The 25,255-nt window shown below is 38.6% G+C and overlaps 1 protein-coding gene across 1 annotated transcript; it reads left to right on the plus strand.

Moving 5' to 3' along the window:
* The first annotated feature begins 31 nt into the window (after nucleotides 1–31).
* On the plus strand, nucleotides 32–23,926 carry NUCB2 (nucleobindin 2). Its single transcript, XM_002198372.7, has 13 exons — nucleotides 32–160; nucleotides 10,222–10,365; nucleotides 10,978–11,085; nucleotides 11,785–11,911; nucleotides 14,438–14,541; nucleotides 16,089–16,274; nucleotides 16,893–16,983; nucleotides 18,577–18,635; nucleotides 19,797–19,889; nucleotides 20,906–20,995; nucleotides 21,516–21,686; nucleotides 21,993–22,074; nucleotides 23,752–23,926. The coding sequence occupies exons 2-13, from the start codon at nucleotides 10,222–10,224 to the stop codon at nucleotides 23,862–23,864; spliced, it is 1,368 nt and encodes a 455-aa protein (XP_002198408.4). The 5' UTR covers nucleotides 32–160; the 3' UTR covers nucleotides 23,865–23,926.
* Nucleotides 23,927–25,255: the final 1,329 nt, after the last annotated feature.

The raw sequence follows: 25,255 nt of genomic DNA on the forward strand, positions 1-25,255 counted from the left end.
GCGCTGTGCCCATGGCAACGGGCGCGGGGCTGTCGCACCGAGCCGCGCCGAGCGCCGCCGGAGCCGCAGCGCGCCCGCCTCGTACCCGCCATCAGCGCGCAGCTTGAGCTGCCCTTGAGAAGCAGCGGCGGCTCCTCTCCTGCCGCAGCGGGACCCAAAGGTAGCGCCGCCCGTACCAGTGCCCCCGGCGGCGGCGCGGGCGGAGGCCTGGCGGCGGGGCAGCCGCCGTCAGGGTCGCGGCGGGACGCGGGGGTCGCAGCGCGCTGCCGCCGGCCAGGCTGGGGCGCGGGGGGGTGGCGGGGGGATGGCGGGGCCGGGGCCGCCGGGCAGAGCGGGGCGTAGCTGAAGTTTTCCCGGAGCGCCCTGGCGGCCGCCGGGAAGGCGGCTCCGGGTGTGGGGGTGTGTGGGTCCGTGTCCCCTCCATTGGTCCCCCTCGGGCCGCGGCTGTGCGGGAGGTGACGGCAAGCGGCGGAGCGCCGGCAGAAAGGAAAGCGGAGCTGGCAGCGGCGGCAGCTGCAGCAGCGGCAGAAATGTTGAGTGGCTCGTAATTGCACAACCGCAGGGAAAACTTGGGCGGGAGACTCGACGGGTTTCACTTAGAGAGGGCACAGCTCTTCAGCATTGCTGTCTAGAGTCGAAGAACGCTTTGGGTTGGAAGGACCTTGAAGATCATCTCCTTCCAATCCTGTGCTATGAGCAGGGACACCTTCCACTCTCCCAGGCTGCTCAGAGCCCCATCCAACCTCACCTTGGATACTGCCAGGGATGGGGCATGCACAGCTTCTCTGGGCAGCCTGTGCCAGTGCTTCACCACCCTCACAGTAGAAAACAATTCCTACTATCTAATTAAACCTACTCCTTTTTCAATTTAAAGCTAGTCCTCCTTGTGCTGTTACTACATGCTCTTTCAAATAGTCGCCCTTCATCTTTCCTGAAGGCTGCTTTTGGGTAGTAAAAAGCTGCCATTAGGTCACCCTGAAGCCTCTTTTCCAAGCTGAACAATCCCAACTCTCCCAGCCTTTCCTTGTAGGAGAGGTGCTCTGATCAACTTGGTGGCCTCCTCTGGACTGACTCCAGCAGGTTGCTGTCCTTCCTGTGCTGGGGTCCCAGAGTTGACCACATCTCACCATGCTGTTACTCTGCCACCCCTGGAAGAGGTCTGGAAGGTATTCCAGTGCCAGGCTGGCCACTGCACTCAGATAATTCCAAAAGTGGAAAAGGTTGAGGTATGGCTGTAGAGAGGTAATGTTTTCTGCTGAAATGAAAATGGCTAAGGCTTTCAAAAGAGTCTGCATTTGGCAACAAACATTATTTAGTAAGCCCACAGGAGAAAAAAACAATACTTTGTTGTTTGACTTACAAGTATTTGCTATGGAAAGATAACATCCAGTAGTTCCAACATGAAACCATCATAGCATCAACAGTGGTGTGTCTGTGCACTTACGGTATCAAGTTCAGTGTGGAAGTTTGTGGTTTTGTGTAATTTTGTTTTCTCTCAGTGTCAAGAAAAGTCCTGTAGCTGACTCAATATTGATGCACCTCTACTCTGAATTCTGGTGACTGTCCCTCTTGACCAAGCAAAGCAGCACAGGGAAGATTCCTATTGTAGAGACTGGAAAGGAGCCACTCAAAGACTTTGAAACCTTTGTGGACCTCAGCTTAAACTCACAGAAAGTTTATGGGAGAAGCCCACATTTCTGTGAGCACTTAAGATCCTGTTTTGTTTCTCACTGTCAGTTACTACACAATGATCTTGCACAGTCACAGTCAGTGTTACATCCTCTAACCTGGTTACATAAAGTGCCTCCTAAGTGTCATCATCTATTCTCCCCTTCACTTGCCTCTGAAGTCTCTAGGATGGTAGCAGTATTTTGTTTCAGAATAAGTAAGATAATTATGCTAAAAAAAACCCCCATAGGTTTAAACAAATTGTGTTGATGTAGAGCAATGTGAATCTTACTCACTTCTAACCAAGACAAACAAAGAAAAGGGGGAAATGAAATTATAAATTTATATTGCTTGTTGGGTCTGCTTAAAACTTACATTACAATTGGATGCAAAGGCATCTGATATTGAGTTTGTTATTATACTGCCTGAGCTACCATTATTTGGTGTCTGAAATTGTATTCAGAAAACCCCACTGGGCAAATAAAACCCAACAACAACAACAATAATTATTTTTTAATAACACTAAGGCAGAGTTTTCATACCTTGGCTGTGCAGTACTAGTAGTGCTGCTGACATAAACTTTCTCTTCATACAAGCCAAATTAAAGATTTCCTGTCAAAACCTGCCTCCCTCCTGCCATACATACCTAACTGAAATTGCAGCCATGAAAGGGGAGAACAGTAGTTCTCTCAGGTAATAAAAAATGTAGAATATATTGACTTAACTGTCAGAGGTGTGGAAATATTGACGCAGTAGTTTCAGAGCTGTGCTGACTAAATAAATGCACTTTACATAAGAAAGATAAAATCATTTACTGTTAAGTTTGAAGCTGCTATCAGGGCTTTCTATGACTTGAACTCTTGTGTGGAGGTGTTTGATCTAGTGGGGTATTGTGCTCTCACTATTGATTGCTCAGTAAGCAGAAAAGATTCCTCTCAAGTTGCTGTCAGGTACCTGGCAGACAGGAGCCTTTTGCATAGGGGTGAGCTTTTATGTAGATAAAGGCATGACCAGGTGCTAATGCTAAACCAAATGAAATCAGTCGAAAGTCGTGTTACTTTCAATAGTTTTTGCTCTTCTATGTGTGATTTGACAGTTGGAAGAGCAAAAAAACCTGTATTTCATTAGAACCATTTTAATCATACTCAGTTGTAAATATTATTCTTCATCATAGGTAACTCAAGAGAACTGTAGATCCTTTTCATGACTGCATTTCTCCTGCTAGTCATTATAAAAATAGAATGGGATGTTGATATGTGTTTTTGTTTCTCAGCAAGTAGAAATCAATGGGAATTAGCAAATTGTGAACATAAATCTCCTTAGGCAGCGGTCTTTAAGTGCCTAAATATTTTTAAATCTGGCTCCACATCATTAGATCTAGATTTAGTCTAGATGTATTTTTTTTTCAAAGGGGAAAAAGGTACCTTGGACTCCTGGGGCATTCAAGGCTTACTTTAGCATCATCACTTGTTGTTGACTAGAGCAAAATGCATATTGTTAGAATGATGGAAATACTTTATGGTTTGAGTTTAAGCTAATTCATTGCTTGCGTGTAGTAGTGCATTTGAGGTTGCTTTTTATGTCAACGCTGACAATAGTGCCATTTGCATTTATGAAAAATGAATTTATGAGACTTCAAGTGTACTGTTGTATTATGTTCTGTGTGGGAACTGAAATTAGAGTGCAGGAAGCTATAGCTGTAGCAGTAATTTTTTTTTAATTTCCTTTTGAGCCTGATAAGATTTTTAGAAAGTACACATTGAATTCAGTACAAGTTTTTGCTTGACTATTGGCTTCATATATATTTTTCTGAGGCAACCTTGTTGGAAAGAATTAATAAAACCAAGCAAGTTGTTTTGAAAAACAAGGCTCATATGTCAACATTCTTCAGTTAGTAAGGTAGCTTTGTAGACAGAGGTTTTTATTTTTTTGAAGCAAGGACAGGGAAGTTCCTTGGAGGCAGGTAATAATATAAATATGTATATGTATTTGTGTGTACAGACAGGTTTTTAAATTATGAACCATTAGCATTGCAACAAGAAGAAAAGTCTTCAGACTTCACTTAGAACACAGCTAAGCACGTGTGTAGCTTCAGCCATACAATTTGTATCTATGCCATCTTTCTTTCTGGACATAGTTGTATTATGATATTGTCCTATACTGTGTGTGGTTTGAACATTAAATTGCTCTTTCCCACTTGAGCATTCATCATTTGTGTTACTATTGGATGACTCATTTAATAAAACAGCTGAAGTGCATTTTTTAAAAGGAGGTTCTTTCAGCAAATGTTGTACTAGGCACAGTCGAGGCATGCTGTGTTTTCTGGGAAGCTGAAAAAAGCAGCTGCTCCATCAGCCAGCTTTTAGTTGTAAAGAGAATTAAGCAGCTCGGGTGCAGTGAAAAGGTAACGAATACAACTCAAAAGAATTTAAGGCAAGTAAACAGGATGGGGTAAAAGGATTCTGCTGCCTTTATGTACTCAAATAATACTGTTTAATAATTCCATGTAAGATTAAAATGCTTCTTGAAAAAATAAGGAAGGTCTCCTGGTGCAGAGAACTGAGTGGGATGTGCTCTAACAAAAGATTAGGACATCATGGCCAGTGTGAAACCCGTTGGATATTGGCCAGGGAAAAAAAGCAACATCTGAATCATACAGTTAGTCAACAGCATTGACAGAAGAGAAAAGAAAACTACCTGAAGGATAATGAAACTTCATATATATATAATTATATAGCAATAATAGCTGGCTTATAATAGTTAATAGCTTGCACATTAACTTCTAAAGGGATCAGTTTTCATTTGGGAAGGGAAAGGTGTAGGTATTTTTGTGTTTGGAACATTCACTTGTATGGGGAAAACTATTGCAGCTTGTAACCATTTCTCTTTGCATGTCATTTCCTGCTGGTGTCTTCAAGGGGCAAACCCAGTGTGGGGGACTGGTGGCCAAGTGTAGAGACAGCCTCACCACAGCCAGAGGTTTATAGCTTAACAGAGTGAGTGCAAACAGGTTTTTCCACTTGTTTCTCAAAATTGCTGCCACATGTCAGCTGTGCTTATGCCAGATTAACTCATTGGACTAACAGTGTGAAGAAGATGCATTAACTCTTGATTTATGGAATTTCATACCCTACTTAAGGTATGATAGCTTAGGGTGTCGGTGCAGCAAATGCTCCTGAAAAAGAATGGGAGGAACTAACAGTGGTCTTTCCAAACAGAATATGGCAGAATAATAATGTGTTTGTGCCTAATTTCAAACATTTAATGTAGTTTTTTAGGGTTCTGTAAGTGGATCAATTAATAGATTTTCAAATAAATTTTAAAGAAGTGGAAAAAGCTCATGGAATGAAACATTTCCTGTTTAAATGGTGATAGATGAACAGGTATAATGGTGTTTCAGAGAGGTGAAAACAGATTGAAGATGCTAGGTGACTGGAGCTGATGAGGGAATACTTCACATCTCATTCCAGTACTAAGGGTGGAATATTTTTAGAAAAATAGAACAGTGGATATATTTTATCTGTTTCCTGGCTTTTTTTTTTTTTTTTTTTTTTTTTTTTTTTTTTTTTTTTTTTTAACTCAGCACTGCTTATGAAGATTGTTCATTTCTCCAGTGGATAGCATAAAAACAGAAAGTCCCATTACGGTCATGACTGTAGAGAACATTGGTGTTATCCTGCACATCTGCACTGTGTCTCACACAGGTTTAATTACTTCCATATCAGAGCAGGCATATGTGAAATCTGTGAATAGGTAGGTTTTATTGTGTATTATGTGAGTCCAGATTTATGTTTTCATTGCCCATCACGGTACGCATGGGTTTGGCAAGTGCAAATGTGTGATGTGACATTTACAGTGTTGTGCTGTCTTGCATCATAACCATCCACTGAGCTTCTACATGTGCAGACACTGCATCCTGATATCACTTTATCTTTTTGCCTGTCTCATTTCTGAGAAATTTTGGGGTAAGTATTATGATTTTTGGGTTTGTATTATAATACCTGGCAGCTGTATAAAATAGGTATTTAGCAGTTTGTGCTACAGTTGCTAGAACAAACTATAAAAGTAGCATTTTGAAGTTACCTCTCAAAGCCTGTAGCTCTTTATAATTCTAATGTTCAGTCCCATTTCACTGACATTTATAGGAATTTGTGATTAACAAATAATCAAGATTGCTGACAGGCAGCCTGCAGCTTTTCTTTTCCAGTTTTATTTTTCTGTTCATGCAAGTACATTGGTGGCTGTTTTCTGCTATTTCATTCTTTGAGCTCTTGCTCTGCTTTTTTGAAATTCTTGAACTTATTCTTTCTTTTCCCTGAAAACATAGGATATTGGCTTTGTTTATACACTACAGTATTTGTCAGTTCTAGAGCACTACTTTTATGATTAGCTTTCTTTATGTACTAGAAGTGTAAATGTTTGTTTTTCCCTCTTGTAAAGATAAGATTGATTTCTGATACCAGCAGATTACAGTTATGCTACCTTTACATCTAGATGGGCTACCTGTCTTTGACTAAAATCCCTTAATTTCCAGATGCCAATTGTAACATTAGCTCTCTCCATCTGTCTTTGAAAAAGTAGTCAGCTGGGCAGATCCGTAACAGTTTATATTTCTATTAAAGCTTATAGAAGTAGGCATAATAATAACAATAATAATAATAAGCCACATGGCAAGGCAGGGGGGTGTATGCTGTGCATTATGTACTGCTGATGGCAGTGAGCAAAGTGACACCGCTCCTCTTCTGCAGCACACTGTGATTGCTCACTTGGTGGCTCTAGTACAGAAAAAAGCCACATTGCTGACATGGATGCACTTTAAATGCCTGGGAAGAGATGGGCATCCAGGAATGGGTTTTCAAAAGTGCAGATCTCTTAAAAGCAGCTGGTAGTGGTCTGAGAGTGAAATGAACTCGCTTGGTGGAACAAAAAGGGGAACCCCCACTTTTCTTCACATCCAGCCTTTTCTCACTCTTTCATACAGTTGCTGAATTTGAGAATTGTGCTGAGTTTTTCTGGCAGATGATTAATGCTAGATTTTGCAATGGGCCTGGTTTCTCTCTTTTAGTACACGTCAGAGTAGAAGGTGCCCAGTGACTCAGGTGACACTGGCACACTCTAAAGGTTGACTCATGTATCAATCACCTGCTTTTCTTAAGGAAATTTTGGTGTATATAATCTTGGACTAGTAGATACCTAAATACAGTAACTCTGTCTTCACTAGGTAATTTTTTTATTCTAATAAATGTATTTCCAATTTACTTGTTACATCACAGTTGGATTCCTCAGAATACTGTGGGAAATGCTGTGTTAGGCAAAGTTGTATGCAAAGTCAGCTGTGATGATAGAGATACTATTTACTTACCCATTTTGGACTCCTCTACTTTTTATTCTTCCTGGTATGTGTGAAATTTTGCTTGTTTTATCAAAAAAGCTACAATAAAAACATCCACTGCACAACCTGAAGCAAAACTGCCTGATGAACTCTTCTGAGCAGCCTATTATATCAAATAGATATGAAGAACATACTGTGGTATCATCCAGTCTTTCCCATTATGTATGACAGTGTGTAATTACAAAGCTTATAAAAAAACTCATTGCCAATTCCACAGAACGTCCGCAGAGCCAGTGGGACTTAGTTCGATTAGGCCTTTTGATAGATGAACTCTGCTGACTACTGCAGAGGTACTTCAGGATGATACAGCTCCAGTTGCCCATCCCAAATCTGGAGGTGATTAGTGCTCCCTTGTATGGAGTTTGGCAAACCAGCATGGTTACTTATATCTCAGTTGTTTCAGCTCAGCTGAACTTTCTATGGACTTTTTATCTATCAGTGTTCCTCAGGAGCAAGAAAAAGTCTGAAAAATGTAAGTGTGCCCCTCTTCAACCTAAACTGGCAATCCTTATCTCCACAATAGTTCATGTTACTAGAAGTTGTAGGTCAGGAGCTTTAAGAGATGTCTTTAAAATGGATCAAAGACCAGGTGTCATTGTTGAAAGTGTTGGCTTTAGCACTTGGCCGTAGGCAAAGAATGAGTCAATGCCAGGCCAATGTGAGAGGCACCTGAGTTTCTGGCTTTCTGTGCTTCCTGCCATCACCTGATGGGCTTCAGCATGTTAATTTCCTAGCCTCATAATGATTTTCTAAACCACTGTTTACACACCTTGCATAACTAGAGCAGTGTATATTGATATTAAATTATTTTTATTACTATAATTTTGTGTATATGAAAATATTTTGGTTGGAAAAGTATCCATCTTTCAGGTTCCAGATTTTTAGTATTACCAGAAGGCTACACTGTTTTAAAATGAATACTTTAAACGTTCATAACCTTTTAAAAAAATGTTTTGCAAAATGCTGAGAGTGTATATGTACATAATTATTATATACTTGGTAAGTATTTTGGGTTTTATTAGTTTTGTTTCACATGCATTTCCTAGACTTGAAGTAGGCTTACATCCTTTTACTTAGAAATTACTAGACAGCCCCATTCATACTCTGCAAGAACTTCAACAAGGTGTGTTTTTGTTTTACTGGTAGTACCAAGAACTACTCTCAGTTTTGACATCTACATTAAGATTAGGAGAACTGAAGACCTAGTATTTGTTAGTTATTATAATCATCTCCTGTGATTAAATCCTGTTGAAATTACAAACCTAGGCACAGCATTTATACAACAATATTCTGTAATTAGAAACACCCAGCATACTGGAACTTCGGCATTTTTAAAAGCAGTGGTGAAAAACTAACCCTTTCACTCATCAGCTTTCTAAGTCCCTGCAAGCCAACAGTTTGTGTAGAGGCAGAGGAATTTACTTACCAGTTCCAGTAAATCAGTCTGGGTCTGGTTTCTTTGTGTCTTTGTTTGCTTGTTGTAAGGGTATAACCTAGGCATGGCTAGTCAGATTTGTGAATCCGACAGTAATGCTGACATCCAATTTCAAATGCTCAGTGTGGCAGCAACAATAGCTCCTGCTATCTCATCTGGTAATGATCAGATATTATTTGTACAAATGCAAGTAACAGGTATTTGCAGAGCATAATCCATTTAGGCTCCTTTTGCTGAAGGTGTGATTAAGAAGAAACAGTTTTAAAGAATTTACAGAACTTTTTTGTAATTCTTGAGCCTTTGACATATAAAACATATGGATAGGTGGATATACTTTTATTTCCAGCTATTTCCTCATCCCCAGCAAAAGAAATAATATCTCTACACATCTTGAATGCATTTTTTTAATGTATATGAGTGCTTCTATTTCGCTAGCCGTTGAATCAGGAGGAATAAAGGGTGTCAACAATGCTTAATATTAAGTGTGTACCATTATCTACATTTATTGCCATAGTAAAGGGCAGTTTAACTCAAGCAAAAGCAATGCATCTCTGTCAAGTACCAGATCATGTAGTCAGGAAAACTGGCACTGACACCATAATTAGTTTGTCCCTCTCTCCCCTCCCTCTAAAAACAGATTTTGTGGTGGTAGACATAAATACTTTTGACAGAATTCTTCGCATGACTTGCTAAAGCACTTGTACAGAAATTCCTCTTGTAGCAGGTATACTTTTGATTTATTTGACTGTATGTTTCTGCAATATTACATCTTTTTCTTTGGCATATCTAAGCTAATCTTAAACAGTCTTCAACTGGCAACCTTTACCTTCTAGGAGGTGATTTATTTTACCAATGTAACACTGGAGTTTGCTCAGACTTCCTATAGAATATTCAGAGATAGTGGAGTGTCACAGTCTGAACTGGCCAGATTGTCTCAAGAGCCTGACATCGCTGTCAGATGCTGGATTACCATCATTACTTTTTTTAGCTGGATTCCCTGTACTCACTCTAATTATTCCATCTTACCAGCTTCTGAATGAATTATTTTCAACCAAGTTTGATAGAGAGGAAGAAGACAAAGTCAAGAGCTCAAATTGCTCCGTGCTTATCAAATTATGTGTGAGTTAGCTCCACCTAAGACACTAAAGACAGGGTGGGGAAAACCATCTTGATAAAGCCCTGGCCTCAGCAACTATTTCAGGTCGTGGGAATACCACTTTTCAGGAATCTCTACCCACCTGAAACACGGATACAACCCATTGTAAAATATTCTTCCTGCAAATAAATTTTGAAGGGGATCTTGACTCCAAATTAGGCAAAGTATTTCAGTGTTGAAATGTAAAATCCACTGGCATTACTACACTAAGATCTGATTCAATGTCCCTAAATGATCTTCAGGAGTTTGCCAATAAATTCAGCAAAGTGAGACTTGAATATCCTAAATAGATGTTGCTATCTGTTATTGATAATACCCCAGCAGGTTACAAACCTCTCACCATTTACAGCTTAGGTTTGGCACACAAGTGGAAGCCGATCTGTTTGCCTATGAATGGCATTCAGAAATTAAGGCTGTGTTACTTCTTTGAGTTTTTGTGTTCCTTGAGAGCAGGACATTGTGAGGAAAGTGGGTTATTACAGGTATCTATGTAGGAATGTAAAAAAGTTTTCCTGAGTGCAGTAGGTTGATATGATGTATGTTAATTTTTGTGACCTGGTCTCATTTCAGATGAAGAGGTTATCTGTCCTGTCCCAACAGTGTCTTGTGCTGATGACATGTCTCCTAATGGCCTTGGAAGCTGTACCTATAGACATAGATAAGACAAAAGTCAAAGCAGAAGGCCATGTAGAAGGAGAGAAGGTAGAAAATCCAGTAAGTATAAAGAAACTGATCTGATCAAGTGTTTATCCTAATTGTTAGTAATCTGGATATAGCAAACTCCTTTAGAAAGAAACTAATATTCCCTAGCATTGTCAGTGCATGTGCCATCTGCTGTGGGGATGTTCTGTTTAAATTTGTTCTTTATTTTTTTTCAATGGGCTGCTAAAGGTGAGCTGGCATATGGAAGGAATTCCCAGCTTACAACAGGAAGAACATAACTGCTCCACAGAGACTTACTTCAAGTGATTGAGTGGTGCCTTAGGAAATTCCACTCACTGATTCCAGTTCAGTGTTTTAAATAGAACAGTAATAAATGAACTGCACTGTTTTAAAAAAGTCACACACTATATTAACATGACAGATGCTTGTGTATTACAAGGATTCCTAATCACTTTTCATCTCTTCCTTGTCAGTTGCTGAAACAATGGATCATAAATTGCTATAGGGCAATGATGCAAATCTGAAACGCAAAGATATGTAGGACAGCGTAGTGTTGCTAAGATTAGAATGTCAGTTTAATAACTGTATTTAAACAAAACTAATTAACTAATTGTTTGTCAGTATATTCTTTCCTCAATTTCCTTTTTTTTTTTTTTTTTGAAGGATACAGGACTTTATTATGATGAATATCTCAGGCAAGTAATAGATGTCTTGGAAACTGATAAGCATTTCAGGGAGAAACTCCAGACTGCTGACATAGAAGAAATAAAGGTGGGTTCGAAAAAAAGAGTTAAACTGAGGTTAATTAAATCCATAATCATGAGCCATGTATTTTGTATTCTTTGTTCTCTGGCTGTTGTGCATTGCCCCTTCAGGAGCTGGAAATTTAGGAAGGGATGAGTAGGAAAGAGTCTAAAGTGACAGACTTAAGGAGGAAATCCTGCCTTTTGTGTTTCCTTTAATCCCTCATGCTGCTGCTGGCAGCTTGTGGCACCTTTTCCTTCTTTGCTATATCTAGTGTCACCCTTGGAGATTCCTCTCCATTTCCAGGTTCTGTCAATACACATTGGTGTTTGCTGCTGCCTTGTACCTTTTCCCAAGCCTAAGAGCCCTCCTAGAGAGCATGAGGCACTTTGTGTGCTTCTCACAATTCTTTTGAACTCAGTTGAGAATATTTGATCAAGAAATTTGTCACAAATGTTATTAGGCATTGCTCCTTCAAGGTTATGGTCTTGCTCTTTGGAGATACTTAGAAATTCTCTTTTCTGAAAGCTTTTAGGATTACTCTCTGTTTCCATAACCATAAAAATTTTGAATCTGCTCTTTGGAAAAATGTAGAGATTCTTAGAGTGTGGGCTACAGAATTGCTAGAGACTGCCATTAGTCTGCTGTCTTGCAGTTTGTCTAATGGGAATCCTAAAGGCATCTTTCTTCCTGTGTTTATGCATGACTTTTTTTGGTTTTTGACAGAGTGGAAAGCTAAGCAGAGAGCTTGATTTAGTAAGCCACCATGTGAGAACACGGCTGGATGAACTAAAAAGACAAGAGGTAGCAAGATTAAGAATGTTAATTAAAGCAAAAATGGATTCTGTTCAAGGTAAGAGTACAGAATTTATTTAGGTGAGTTAACAGATGGAATTGTGTTAGCGAAATGTCAAAGTCCAGCAGTTGTGCATTGTTTCTTGTCACCAGTGATGACTAAACTGAGAGTGAGTGTCCTTTCTGAGCTGGCCTGGAGCCATTAAAGACCTGTCTATAGGAAACTGGGGAGCAGAGATTAGCCATCTCTGTTTTATAAATAACTGAACTTGTTTCTGTTGGTGGATTTTTCAGATACTTCTACCTCTTTATTTTTGTAATGCATCAGTTCATAGATTGCTCACAGAGAACCAATAACATAGTAGGACTGTGTTAAGAGAAAACCATGACACAGTATTTCATATCCTTAGGGGGTAGAAAATGATTTTTTTTGTCAGTATTTTATTGTTGTAAAGATGTTTGCAAATTTTCGAGGGGGATCCCAATAAATTGAATATATAATGCATCAAATAAAATACTTGTAGAATAAGGATCTGTCTTGCGGGCTAATTTAATTTAGATGTGGCAAAAAAATGTTTCTGGGGATGTTGTTCCTGTTGCAGACAAGCAGTCCAGTGACATCATGGTGACATTCACAGCTAGGTGACAGCAGCTAATGATACCTGGGTGTGTACATAGTTGTTGTAGGTATTGTGAATTTTAATGGACTGATTACTTCTATCCCCTCTGCTTTCATAAATCAATAGTTGTGGGAATCCAGGGCTTCCCTCTGGCTTTAGAAAAAGAATTCCCCCCAACACCTCATATCTTACTGTGTAAATGTGAGCTCTTACATTTGGGAATAGATTATTGCAGTTCAGAATATTCAGATGAGTACTAAAATGTAAAAACACTTTGCAAAGTTTATAGTCAGCTTTTCCCTTGAGTGCTTCACATCATATACAAGTATGGCCAGATGAACTATAAAATACAGCTGCCTTTACACACCTAGACAACATCTTGGAATATGCACAGGAAGAATTATATAGCAGCAGCAGGCAGAGAGGTTTGACTTCCTTTTATTTGCTCTTGTAATCTTTTCTCTATAACAACACTTAGTATTTTAGTCTTCTGTCTGTTCTACAAAAAGAAAAAAAAAAAAAAAGGCAGACAAACCCCTCTTCTTTCTTTCCTCTCAGCTGAATCAGGTTTAAAAAACTTCAGACAACTAGATCTGAGATTCTATTCAGCATATATTCAGTCCTCATCCAGATGTGTTTTTAAATATTTTCAAAAAGATCCTACTTGACTGATCAGTGCAGGCCAGAAGAATGTTAGGAGTTGAGTCTCAGATCATTCAATAATTTGGCAAGTAAATAGTGTCAAATAGAAGTAGCCTTTTCCCCTAAATGTAAGAAATGGAGAAGAATGGGTTTGGGGTCTGTTTTTTTTAGTATTTGCTGGTTTTTCTTAAGTCTATTACTACACTTCTGAAAATGCTTCAAACACAGACAAAGGCACATATATTTAAACAGAAATTATGATCTCACCAGGGAGGAATGATGGCTGAAATCTGCCCTGGCCAGTGTTTGCTGTTTTGTGTTAATACAAACGCAGCATTGATTGTAAAGCAGACAGTTTGTGAAAGAAAGCATTCTGTTTATTCAGAATATTTTCCAATATACTGAGTGTATATTCAGTATATTAGAAAACGTGTTTTCCAATTTTTTTAAAAAAAATATTCTTTGCTAAGCCATCTAGTAAAAGGTTGTCACAACTGTTGTACTTAACTTATCAAAGCATAAGAGAGTAGCATTAATATTCAGAGACCTTGGTAACAGCTAGAAAAGCTGTGGTAGAAATGTGTGTAGTTTTAGTGCATTGTGTGGTGATATTGGTGGGTATCATTCCTGTCACAAGGAAGAGAAAATGTTTCCACCTTCTAGGCACAGGACCTGACTCTCCACTGTCTTGCACTTCTTTTTTTTACAAGTGAAGTTTAAATATCTGCTTATTTGATTTGATACAGTTTACACAACTGTAAAACTGTACAAGATTTACAACTGTACAGTTATACATAAATCTTTGGCCAGATGTGTCATTTGCAAAATGTCCAGGGAAGTTGGATTTCTCCCAGTGCAGGAAAAATATGCAAGTTGTTAGCTTTGGTAGAGCACAGTGTCAACTATCTCATTTATATAAAAGAGGTTTTTTTTTTTTTTTTTTTTTTTTTTTACTTTGTAAAACTCAAATTGATCATACTTTCTCTTGCTGAAACAGAAGCTGTAATTTGTACATGTAAAATGATTGGGTGCAATGCAGCACTGACCCATCAGAAGGAATGTAGTGCCATCAATGTAGTGATGGCACTACATCAAGTTTGTAGGAATGTAGTACCATCAAATTGCCATCAAGTTTGTCAACTTGCTCCAGGAAAAGCAACTTTAGATATGTTACTGTAGTTTCCTCCAACAATGAAAAAATTATTCAGTCCTCAGGGAACCTCAGGTACGTACAAGGCATAAGCTCGCATGTGAGAGATTTCTTGATTTTTCTGGATTTCAAATTTATTTTAATGTTTTATGTGTATACCTCATTCTTCCAGACACTGGTATAGACCATCAGGCTCTCCTTAAGCAGTTTGAGCACCTGAACCATCAGAATCCTGATACCTTTGAACCTAAAGACTTGGATATGCTGATCAAAGCAGTGAGTGCCAGATTTGAACTGCTGTATGGGCTGGGGTTTTAATTATTACGCTTTTTACCTCTGGTAAAGGGAAGTCCTTTCCTATATACCACATTTTATAAATGACACACAGTTTTCATTTTTAGAGAAAAATCAATTGGCTCCATGCACACTTGAAAACTGGTGCCAGTGTGCATGATGCAAAAAAGTCTATAAATTTTGTGACTTAACACTCATATGCCAGTACAAGCAACTTTGGGAATAAACCACACCTTTCTGAGAGCTTTTAAATTAAATACAGGTGAGATAAGGGTGCCTTTTTCCCAAGTGTTTTTTTCTGATTTCTCTTTCTAAATGATAGAAGACTCTCAGAATGATGTAAATAATCACCCCTAGCCTAGCCATATAAATTTTGGGATCTCCTATATATACATCAAGCTGCACAATTACAGCAGAGTAGAATTTGAGATAGCAATATTAGAAATTGCTTATACTGGGCATGGCATTCAGTGTCTGTTCAGCAGATTCAGTGTTAGTCACAAGTGTGTGGGGTTTATTCATGGGATGCAGTTAAGCTAAGCAGCGCATGGCTTTTTTTTCAACTGCTAGAGAAAAGTAGACTTCCCAGAGGGAAAAATGTTTCAGATATACTCTAGAGAGCACTGCATGTCTGATATGAGAATTTGAACACTTTTTAATATTTTCAAAACAAATTGAAAGATAAAATTTTCCAATGGTAAAAAAATTGCACAGAAATTACCTCCATTTTCTGTAGAATTATATTTTATAGAGATATTATAATTTTCCTGAACATTTCTCAACATCTCTTCTGGGAAAATTCTGGTTGGCTTGGAGAAGCATACCCTTAACAGGGCAATTGTTTTTTAATTACATATTTTATTGTTTTGTCTTCTCATTTCTCAGTCAAGATACTGAATAGCTTTGGAATTTTTTTTAAAACATACAGTGAATCTGAGAAGTAAAATGTAAATAATGGAGAGACAGTATCAGGTGTAAACATGTTACTTTGAAAAGCACTACCAAAATATCCTTTAATACTTTGGCCTGTATGAAAATGACACAACTTTAAACTCTATACAAGACCTTGTCAGAAATTCTCCTCTCATACCCTTTCTCTCAATTTAATTGTTTGGGGCTTTTTAATTTAATCAGTATTAAGCTGCTGCAAACGAAGTCCAATTATTAATGAAGGCACTTTTGTCATTAAACTGTAGGATAAACTACAAATGTTCTTATTCTTAAATGATCAAGGAGTTAATGGTACTGTTATTGTAGGACTTGATTAACTTGAGTTCATTTATTACTCACTGATGAGAAAGGACACCTTGAAGCCTTCTTACTGCACCATGTAATTACAAAAATTGTCCAGCAGATGAACCATTACAAATTAACTTCTGTGAAAGGGAGATGTTTCTGCATCACTGTCATGTGAAAGGAAGCCCTGAATGGCAACATGGCCAGCCTTGCCCACAGATCTGAACAATACAGTGGTTTTAATGTCAGATTATGTTACATAATCATCTGTCTGCGTATATCTGTATTTTTAGGCTACAAGTGACCTGGAAAACTATGATAAGACTCGCCATGAGGAGTTTAAGAAATATGAGATGATGAAAGAACATGAGAGAAGAGAGTATTTAAAAACACTGGATGAAGAAAAGAGGAAGAAAGAAGAATCCAAATTTGAAGAGATGAAGAAAAAACATGGAGATCACCCTAAAGTTCACCATCCAGTAAGGCCACAGCCTGTTCTTAGGTGACTGAGTGTGAGCTTTCCAGAGAGAAAAAGCTAATACACAGAAGGGTGTATTTTGTTTGTTCTCATCCTTTGCCTCCTCTTACTGATATGGGAGCAGAGAGTGGGCCCACTGTATAAACTCCCATTTTTTCTGTACAGATGTCTTATTTGCTGCCAAAATTCTTACACAGACACTGAAATTCATAAGGAAGAAGCCAGACCAGTATTCAAAACTGTAGGGATGCCTACATGGTATGCCTGGCCTGCAAGGAGCAGCATCACAGTACCGTTTGCTCTAGGAAAGGCAAAATAATTCAGCTCTCTTCAGCTGTTGTTTCTGGATGGGGCTGTGTGGCCATGGCTGATTATTACAGGTGCTCCTTTCCACAGAATATGCATTTCCTTTACACTCCCACTTTCCCTGGGCCTTTAGCCTAATGAAAGTATTAGACTTGACCAAAAAGGAAGGAAAGAAAATGCCGCTGATTCCTTTTGCCACGTGACTAGTCAGCAAATAAAGCAAGCCTTTCAGATAATCCATAATGCAAAGGTAATGCAGAGAAATGACACTAAATTGTCTTTTGAATAGTTTTTCTTTGTAACCAATCTATAGGGAAGCAAAGATCAACTGAAAGAGGTGTGGGAAGAAGCAGATGGACTAGATCCTAATGAATTTGACCCCAAAACATTTTTCAAATTGCACGGTAAGAGGTTTAGTTTTAATTTACTGAACAAGTGAAGTGACTTTGTTATATTGTGCTGAGGACAAGTTTGTCATATGTTAGGATAAAGTCTTACACCTCAAGCAACTTGGGTGAATCTGAACAGTACAGAGGAGAAAATATTTGTTACTGTTTGTAAATTTCATGCAATGTTTTAAATGGAGTTTAAAAATAAAAAACATTCAGAGTTTTGTTTAACGACTTCTAAAATCATACAGGCAAAACCCAGTAGTGATTTCTTAGGGAAGTATGGGTACTTAGAGGGCTGTCTATAGGTATATCTTTGGTTGCACAGTAGGTACTGGGAATTAACCCTCAGAAATGTGTGTAGGGGCAAAACCTGCTTTCTCATCATCTCTGCAGATATAAGTACCAGACACCCCTAATCTTTGGAATGCTCATAGAAGGGCCAAGCCTCTTCAGAAGTTGCAATATTCCCTTGATAAAGCAAAACCCTTCTAATCCTGCCTCTAGATTTCTGAGGAATGGGCAGTTAGAAATAACAAGCAGTAGCAGATATAAGGGTGCGTCTCAATGAATGCCTTGCTTTACATCTGATGGTGTCACCAAGAAACTTTATGTTCTGATATTGTTAAATGCTTCATCATAAGGTGCCTCTGAGTAGATCCTGCCTGGAACTAGGCTGCAAAGGGTTGAAGAGTATACAGAATTTGACTAATCTCAAAGATGATTTAGATAAAGAAAAGTGTTCTAGTTTGAGCTTGAACTTTTATCTCAGTTTATAATATATAATAAGCGTGTATTATTACAGAATCATAGAATGACTTGGGTTCTTAATGATCATCTTAATGATCATCCAATTTTAGTTACTAAATCTTATCTCTTCTTTCTATAAGATTTTGAAAGATAGCTTTATGAAAATTTTTGGTAGCTTGTTTGTGCAAAATCTACCAAAACAGAAAGAGCTGAAATCACCTGTTGCCTTACAGCTTAGTATATGGAAGACTTCAAAGCAATTACACAAAAATACTGGGTAATACTGGGTAATTTGAAGTGGATAGTTTATTTTCATTTCAGAGGTAGTGTAACAGTATTCAGAGCACAATGTAGGATAAAAGATGGATCGTTAATTATCAAGTATTCTCCTCTCTGCATTTGTTATGAAAAGTCATCTTACACTTATCTCAAGTACTCCATATTTATGTAGATTTTAATGTAATTATTTTAAGTTTTTAAGGAGTCATATTGTCAGTAAAAGTTTTTCTGCAGAATCTTGTTGCTCACTCCTGAGTCTAATTACAAATCTAGTGGTTAAATGGGGACAACTTGTTCTCAGCAATATTTTTTGGCAGTTGCAGTCTGCGCAATCCTGCGGTGACCTATTTCAGTTTGCTAATCTAAGAAGTAGAGAGATTGCTCCAGACCTGTCCAACCAACCAAAAGTGACATTCCAGCCAATGCCTGATAAAAACCTAAACAGAAGAAACAGGCTATGTAACCAGCTTTTTGTTAGATGTGTACACTGATCCTTACTTAACTCTTGGAGATCTATTATGTGTATTATGTGAGTTTCTATATGTACTCAACTTGTATTTTTAAAACTTCTTTTTGTAGATGTCAATAATGATGGTTTCCTGGATGAGCAAGAATTAGAAGCTCTATTTACTAAAGAGGTAAAAAAAACTACTGAGAATCTTAACTTCTATCAGTAAATGGTTACAGGGATGTCTGTTTCTCCCAAGTATATTTGGGGGGCTTTGGACTACAAAATAGAGTATTCATGCCAAGTTTTATGCATCCTTAATATTTGTACAAAAATGTAAAACCTATCAGCAGGCAAAATAAAGTAGTTGAAGCATAGGAGTCAGACATCAGAAATCTAGTGCTCATGTATTTTTCTCTCCTAGGCTTGCTGGAGATTCTATAACAAATTTGCAGGATAGGTATTACCTGTGTTAATTACAATGTAGAGAGCTGCACTGCCTAGATGCAGCCTCATAAGGGTTCTGAAGCTTGGCACCTGTGCTCAATCAGTGTTCATCAACAAGTCTGATGAGAAAAAGGCTCACACTTGTGTGTCTTGGCTCAGGGACAGCACTGTGGAAGTGGCTACAGAAATTTAATATATTTTACGTCTGGCTAGTTTGAAGCACATGTACATCTGATAAAATATACAGGCTCTTAGTTTCTTTAAACCGATAAAATAGACAGGCTCTTAGTTTCTTTAAGCCTTGGTTTGTTGTCTGAAAATTTAACTCTGGTACAATAATTTGCCATAATCTCCTTCACTACAATGATGACACAATGCAGTCTTTTTGACAGGTGTCTTACTGTTTTATAGTTTTGTAGTGTAAAAACTGGGGCCTTAAAATTACCTGTGTCTGGGCAAGTAAAGCTCAGTGTCTGAGAAAGCCAAGTAGAAGCACATAAGCATGAACTCTCCAGAAAGGCATTGTACAAGAAGAGAAGTGAACCATTAAATTTGGCCCTGAATTTGTCTTGTGATACCCTGAATGCTTACGGAGTCAGCCACTCTCTCCCATTCCAGAAACCACATGGAACTTCTGCCTGCTTTGAATCAAGTGTAGGATTAGACTTTGCACACTGAGGTCAACTTGACTGTGACATCCACAGCACTGAATTGTAACAGACCACATGAATTAACTGAAAACTTCATTCTTAGGAATGAAAGGCTCACTTGTTGCTTAAATACTGTTCTGAAAAGGGAAAATTGCACACAGAGAGATCATCTCACACCACTTTTCCAGATATGCTCTGCCATTTGAATGACCAGCCTTTTTTTCAAACTAATATGTACTAATTTTCAATTTCAGTTAGAAAAAGTTTATGATCCCAAGAATGAAGAGGATGACATGGTTGAAATGGAAGAAGAAAGGCTGAGAATGAGAGAACACGTAATGAATGAGGTGGGGGCTGATTCTCTTCTTTGTTCAAAAGATACAGTTCTTCTAACATGAAGTGTTGTCCAAGTGCAGCAGAAAGGGATGGCCTGTCACACTGAGTGCTGCTTGTGCTGGGATTATGCCAAGTTACAATTCTCAAGCCCTGTCCCTGTATTCTGATGTAATGCCTGCTGACTAGTTTTTATTTAAGGAGTTCCAGAGAAGGAATTGTTCTATAGCCTTGGTTATTTAAAAATACTGAGATACAACAGAAATTCCTTGTGAGTTGTGGGTCAAACAAGGAAGACTTGAAGTGTGCTTTGGACCTTGGCAAAAGGGTAAGATTAGGTGTGAGAAGAGGGAGTAGAGCAATGTCCTCTTTCATTTAGCTCAGCTTTGTGCCTTTAAAAGGGGGCTCAGAGCTCAAGCTATCACCTGTGGCAGTGAAAACCTTCACTGGGTCTGATGGGTTTTCAGCTCAGGAGATACAGGAATGGAAAGGGGGTGTTTAGAACCACTGTGTTTTCCACCCATTATATTTCTGTATTCAACTGTATTCCTTAAACTTGAGGAACAGAGCAAGCCTGGTCATCTATTAGTCATAAAGGGAAGCATTTCCTCCCTTTCCCTTAAAGGATTCCAACACAATTCAGTTGGGTGGGATTTTTGTTTTACAAAACCTCCTCCTCCAACAGTAGAGATAATTTTGTAACTGTGAGTCAGAGTAGTTACCAGAAAGCTACAAAACTTTTTTTCTCAAAAAACATCATACATTCCACTATTAGTGTTTGGACTGTAAGCACAAGTGTTTCCAATAAAGCCAGAGAATTTTGAAGTAAAACGTCAGGATTTACTTTGTAGTTCTATTTTTGTTAAGCTACTAAGCTTGGGAGAGGAGTTTTCAGAAAATGTTGTGGGCACTCCCTTGAAAATGAGACATAAAAAAATTGAAAATGGTTGTATTTGATTGATTAAATAAAAACATTGGCTCCTCCAAAACCTGTCCTTTAGCTTGAGCTTGATTTTTTTACTTCAAATAGGTTGACATCAACAAGGACCGGTTAGTGACTTTGGAAGAGTTCCTGCGAGCTACAGAAAAAAAAGAATTTTTGGAGCCAGACAGCTGGGAGGTAATGAAAGTGTGTTCCAAGTACAACATGCAACACCATTACCAGCACTTGGAGCAGGAAACCAAACGGCTGCCTGTGACCTTTGGTTTTTTTCAGCTCTGCTTTGGTATGTGTGTCGTTAAGCCCCTCAGCTGAAGGTAGCATTCAGCTGCCTAAATGTAATGCAGATGTGAATTCCACAAAGGGAAAAGGTCTGGCGCCACCCCGGGGATTCGGGAAGAGCTTTTCACACGTGCCTTTCAAATGGAAATGGACGTTTTGTTTATCAATCACTTCAAAGGGAAGATAAGATCTGGAAGAAAGAGGATATTTTTCTCCTACATCTAAATCCATAGTAGAGTTTTGTTGAGAAAACAGCTGAGAAATGACTATTTTGCGGTTTTCATTGAGTGTACAGTGTCATGGCTCACTGTTTTGTTGTGAGGGTATTTTAGTGAACTGTGCAAGAATTTCAGTAAGAAAATAATAAAACCCACGCTTTCCTGGCTAAGTATTCATGCTTGTATGTATTTTCTTGCAGACACTAGATCAACAGCAGCTCTTCACTGAGGACGAGCTGAAGGAATTTGAAAATCACATTTCCCAGCAGGAAGATGAACTTAGAAAGAAGGCAGAAGAACTTCAGAAACAGAAGGAAGAGCTACAGAGGCAGCACGATCAGCTTCAGGCTCAGAAACAAGAGCTTCAGCAGGTACGTGTGAGGACAGCATATATCTGTTCTCCTCTTTTCTTTGTCCTTGTGTGTGTAATGGCTCTTCACAATTCCCAGCGCTGGAGATTTACTTTTATTTCTCATATGAGTCCCAGCTGAATCCTAAACTAATGGTACCACAGCAAATAATAGTCTGGTGTTCTGAATTAAAGCAACTCGGCACTATACCCACTAAGAAAGACCTTACATAACTGCAAAATTTGATTTAGGTGTATTCATTTATGTCACATCAGAGAAAACTGACAAATTCAAGTTTTTCAACTATTGTATTTTATTTTTCAACAGGTTGTAAAACAGATGGAACAAAAGAAACTACAGCAAGGAAGTCCTCCTGCAGGACCAGGTGGAGAACTGAAAATCCAACCCCGTATGTGTCTTTCTGTGTAGATACACAAACTTTAAAATAAGATTTGCAATGTAAAAGTCATTACCTCCATATTTTCTGTTAAAACTATTAACTTAATGTAGCTTTAATGACTTCTGAAGAGAGGTTCACTAACCTATTTTTCAGAGGAAAGTAAGTACTAAGTACTCCTGAAATCTCACTGCTTTTAAGTCCATAGTAAGAAATCACAGTTCTAGCACAAGGAATGCAATGGGCAGAGAAGGAGGATTATGTTGTATTAGTCTGAAATACTGAGATCTAGAGCATCAAGGGAAGAACAGGGACATAGAAAAGGTCCCATGATCTATGGCTGCACTGCAGCCTCAGACTGCAGAACAAATCAAAGCATTTAAAATCCTCAGTGGCCAATTTACCAGCAATTGGATGTAGCACGACACAAGAAGTTAGCCTTGGGCAGTGTGAATGACCAATTGCTTCAACACCCTCAGGAAGAGGCAGTGGCATAATAAATCACTGCATTTCATCACTAGTGGCAGCAAAAGTCAGGTATATATTAGCACTTCTTATCCATAGCAAATTGCCCAGGTTTCCTTTGTGCTTTTTGTCCTTTGGGCTCTGCTGCCCCATGCATCCTAAATTAGCCTTTTCTTGTCTCTAGAAAGATTGAAAGTATGCTGGCTTTATTGGCTTCATGTGGTGATATGATCAGTGAAGCTCAAGAACTTCTTGACATTGATGTCAAATATAAGCTTCAGACCTATCTAGGCAGCCTTTTGAGTGCTAGGAGCTCTTAACTGCTCCTGCAGGGCCAACAGTGGGATTTCAAACCTCAGGAGCTGTGATTACAGCTTACCTTGTTGGGCACTCTGAAATTCTGCCTACTCAGTTCTGTGCAGGGATGAGATTTCAGAACCTATTGAACTCTGCCTTTTACTTGCTTTGAAACTCTCTGTAGGTAACTTCATTTTATGATCCTTCATTCCAAGAGCCTAATTTCCCCTCACCTTCAGTAAAACCACTGTGTGTAATTGCAGATGATACATCTTTCAATACTGTCAATATTGTAGCATCGACTGTTCTTAACACATGTATTGTTTAATGTAAAATTATTCTGTAAAGTCATTCAATTAGGTGTCATGAGAATTCATTATATTAGTCAGAACTGGTCACTACTCATTCACTGAATCAAGGATGTCCAAGTAGACACTACTTTAAATCTGTAGGCCACTGGGGAAAAAAATCCAGAAATGGAGCTGCATGTTCTGAAATCTTCATCAAACCATGAAAATTAGTATTACTTAAATGTAGGCAAAGAGAGAACATTGGAAGTACTGATGCAGTGAGGAGTAACATACAGGAGCAAGTTGTTAATTATTTCTTTTTCATGCTTCCCATAGTGGGATTAAAGGCCTCATAAAATCATGATTTATTTCAGAAAAAACAATGTGTTTAGTGAGGATATTTCACAGAAAGCAGAAACAACTTATAATCTAAGATGTAACACTGACTAATAGTGCAGTCTGTTGGGTCTCAATCCAATTTCATTGTTAGGCACACAGAAAACTCTTTATTCCACTTATAAACCAGAAAATAGATTTCGTTTGAGTGTCCCTGTGCTAGAAACTTTCATTTGGAGAATTTTCACATTTGTGTCCAGTTTACTGAGAAGTTACAAAGAGTTCTCTACTTGTTTTCCAGCTGCTGAACACAAAGCTGCAGATGCACCACAACACCCAGCAGGAGGAGATCAGCCTTTACCACCAGGACATGTCCAAGAACCAGCTGTCAGAACTGATCAAGTTCACCCTTAACCACTTGTGCCTCAACTTTATAGCATCTTTATTATTTGGGGTGGGAGGGGTGGGGGGGACAGGAAATCAGAGTGAAACATGAACTTTCTCCCTCAGACTGTAAAATCATCGGGAATGTTAGAGATGAAGTATCAGTCAGATTTGATTTTTAAGTTAAATTAATTTTCTCTCAAGTGCTTCGGTAAGAAACACAAGGGGATCAAGGAGAGGCTATAACAGAGAAGGGAATTAAGGAAACCATTAATACTAAAGGTTTTTATGGCCAGGGGTCTGAGCAGTTGAACTCTCCCCTCATAAAGAAGGGGGAGATGTCTGCCATTCTGTGTTTAGGCATGAATCAGAATCTTCTCAGAGAGGAAACAGGGAACAGGCCTGGATGTTAAGTTAGCTCTAATTTGATGTAGAAACTCTTTCCAGAAATGCTGAAAAGCAAAAGATGGGGAAACAAGGACCGTAGATAAAGGCCTATTTCCAGCACTACCAAACCCTTTCTTCTTTGAGACCAAATAAAAATTAAATTTCTTAATCACAGAAAATTTTGCACTTTCTAAAATGTAAACACAGCAAAGCATTATGTGGAACAGTGAACATTTTTCATGTTTACAGAAACCTAAGAATTTCACTGAAAGCCTTCAAAAGGAATACTGTGCTTGTGTACTGATCTGAACCGTCCTCCTTGTTGAGATGAATTCTGTGTAGCAGTTAAAAGCTCAACTGGCCCTTGGGACAGCACTTTTGTCCCCATTTCTTTCATCAGATGCCAGCTGATCTCAAAATTTTGCATGTTATCAAGTAAGCTTTTTATGTTGATGGAAATATTGTGCAAACCAGAATAAGACTCACTGTCTTTTTCTGTGCAATTGTCCTACCTCCTACAATAAAACTAGATTTTTCCAAGTGCACCATGTGCTTCAGAGAGCTCTTGTCAGACATGAATCTGGGATTTGTGAAAGGTCTCACTGTTGACTCTTACGAGTCTTTCAGCAGTTGGAATAAGGCTAAGAAGTGTCTTAAGCCAGGGGTGCTACTTGATTGTATTATTTTGGTCTTGAACCAGGATAGGTCCCTAGTATTGCAAGCCAAGATTTTACAAGAGTAAGTTGATTTTCATGTCAGTTTTATTATAATGCTAAAAAGTTGTGCCAGTGTCCCTGCTTCTCATTCATTTCAAACTGAAACTATCCTAAAGTGTAAACCCTGTGTGGATTTCCTTGTTTGCTTGGGTTTTAGTGGTTGTTTTTTTGTTTGTTTTGTTTTTTAAACATGGATTGTTCTGATTGTATAATGCTGGCTTTGGACGGATACACACACCTCTGCTAGCATACTTTACATTTCCTTCCTGTTCTGTGGCTAACTGCTGACAGTAGCATTAAAAGAGATATTCTGGGGCT

This window comes from Taeniopygia guttata, chromosome 5 (assembly GCF_048771995.1).
Source record: "Taeniopygia guttata chromosome 5, bTaeGut7.mat, whole genome shotgun sequence".
Classification (NCBI taxonomy): domain Eukaryota; kingdom Metazoa; phylum Chordata; class Aves; order Passeriformes; family Estrildidae; genus Taeniopygia; species Taeniopygia guttata.

What these genes read in the sequence shown, in the direction of transcription:
- NUCB2 (XM_002198372.7), top strand. Translation starts at nt 10,222, where the DNA reads ATGAAGAGGTTATCTGTCCTGTCCCAACAGTGTCTTGTGCTGATGACA. An exon ending in ACCCTAAAGTTCACCATCCA is followed by an intron (nt 16,275 to 16,892) that starts GTAAGGCCACAG and finishes ACCAATCTATAG; the next exon opens with GGAAGCAAAGATCAACTGAA. An exon ending in AGAAACAAGAGCTTCAGCAG is followed by an intron (nt 21,687 to 21,992) that starts GTACGTGTGAGG and finishes ATTTTTCAACAG; the next exon opens with GTTGTAAAACAGATGGAACA.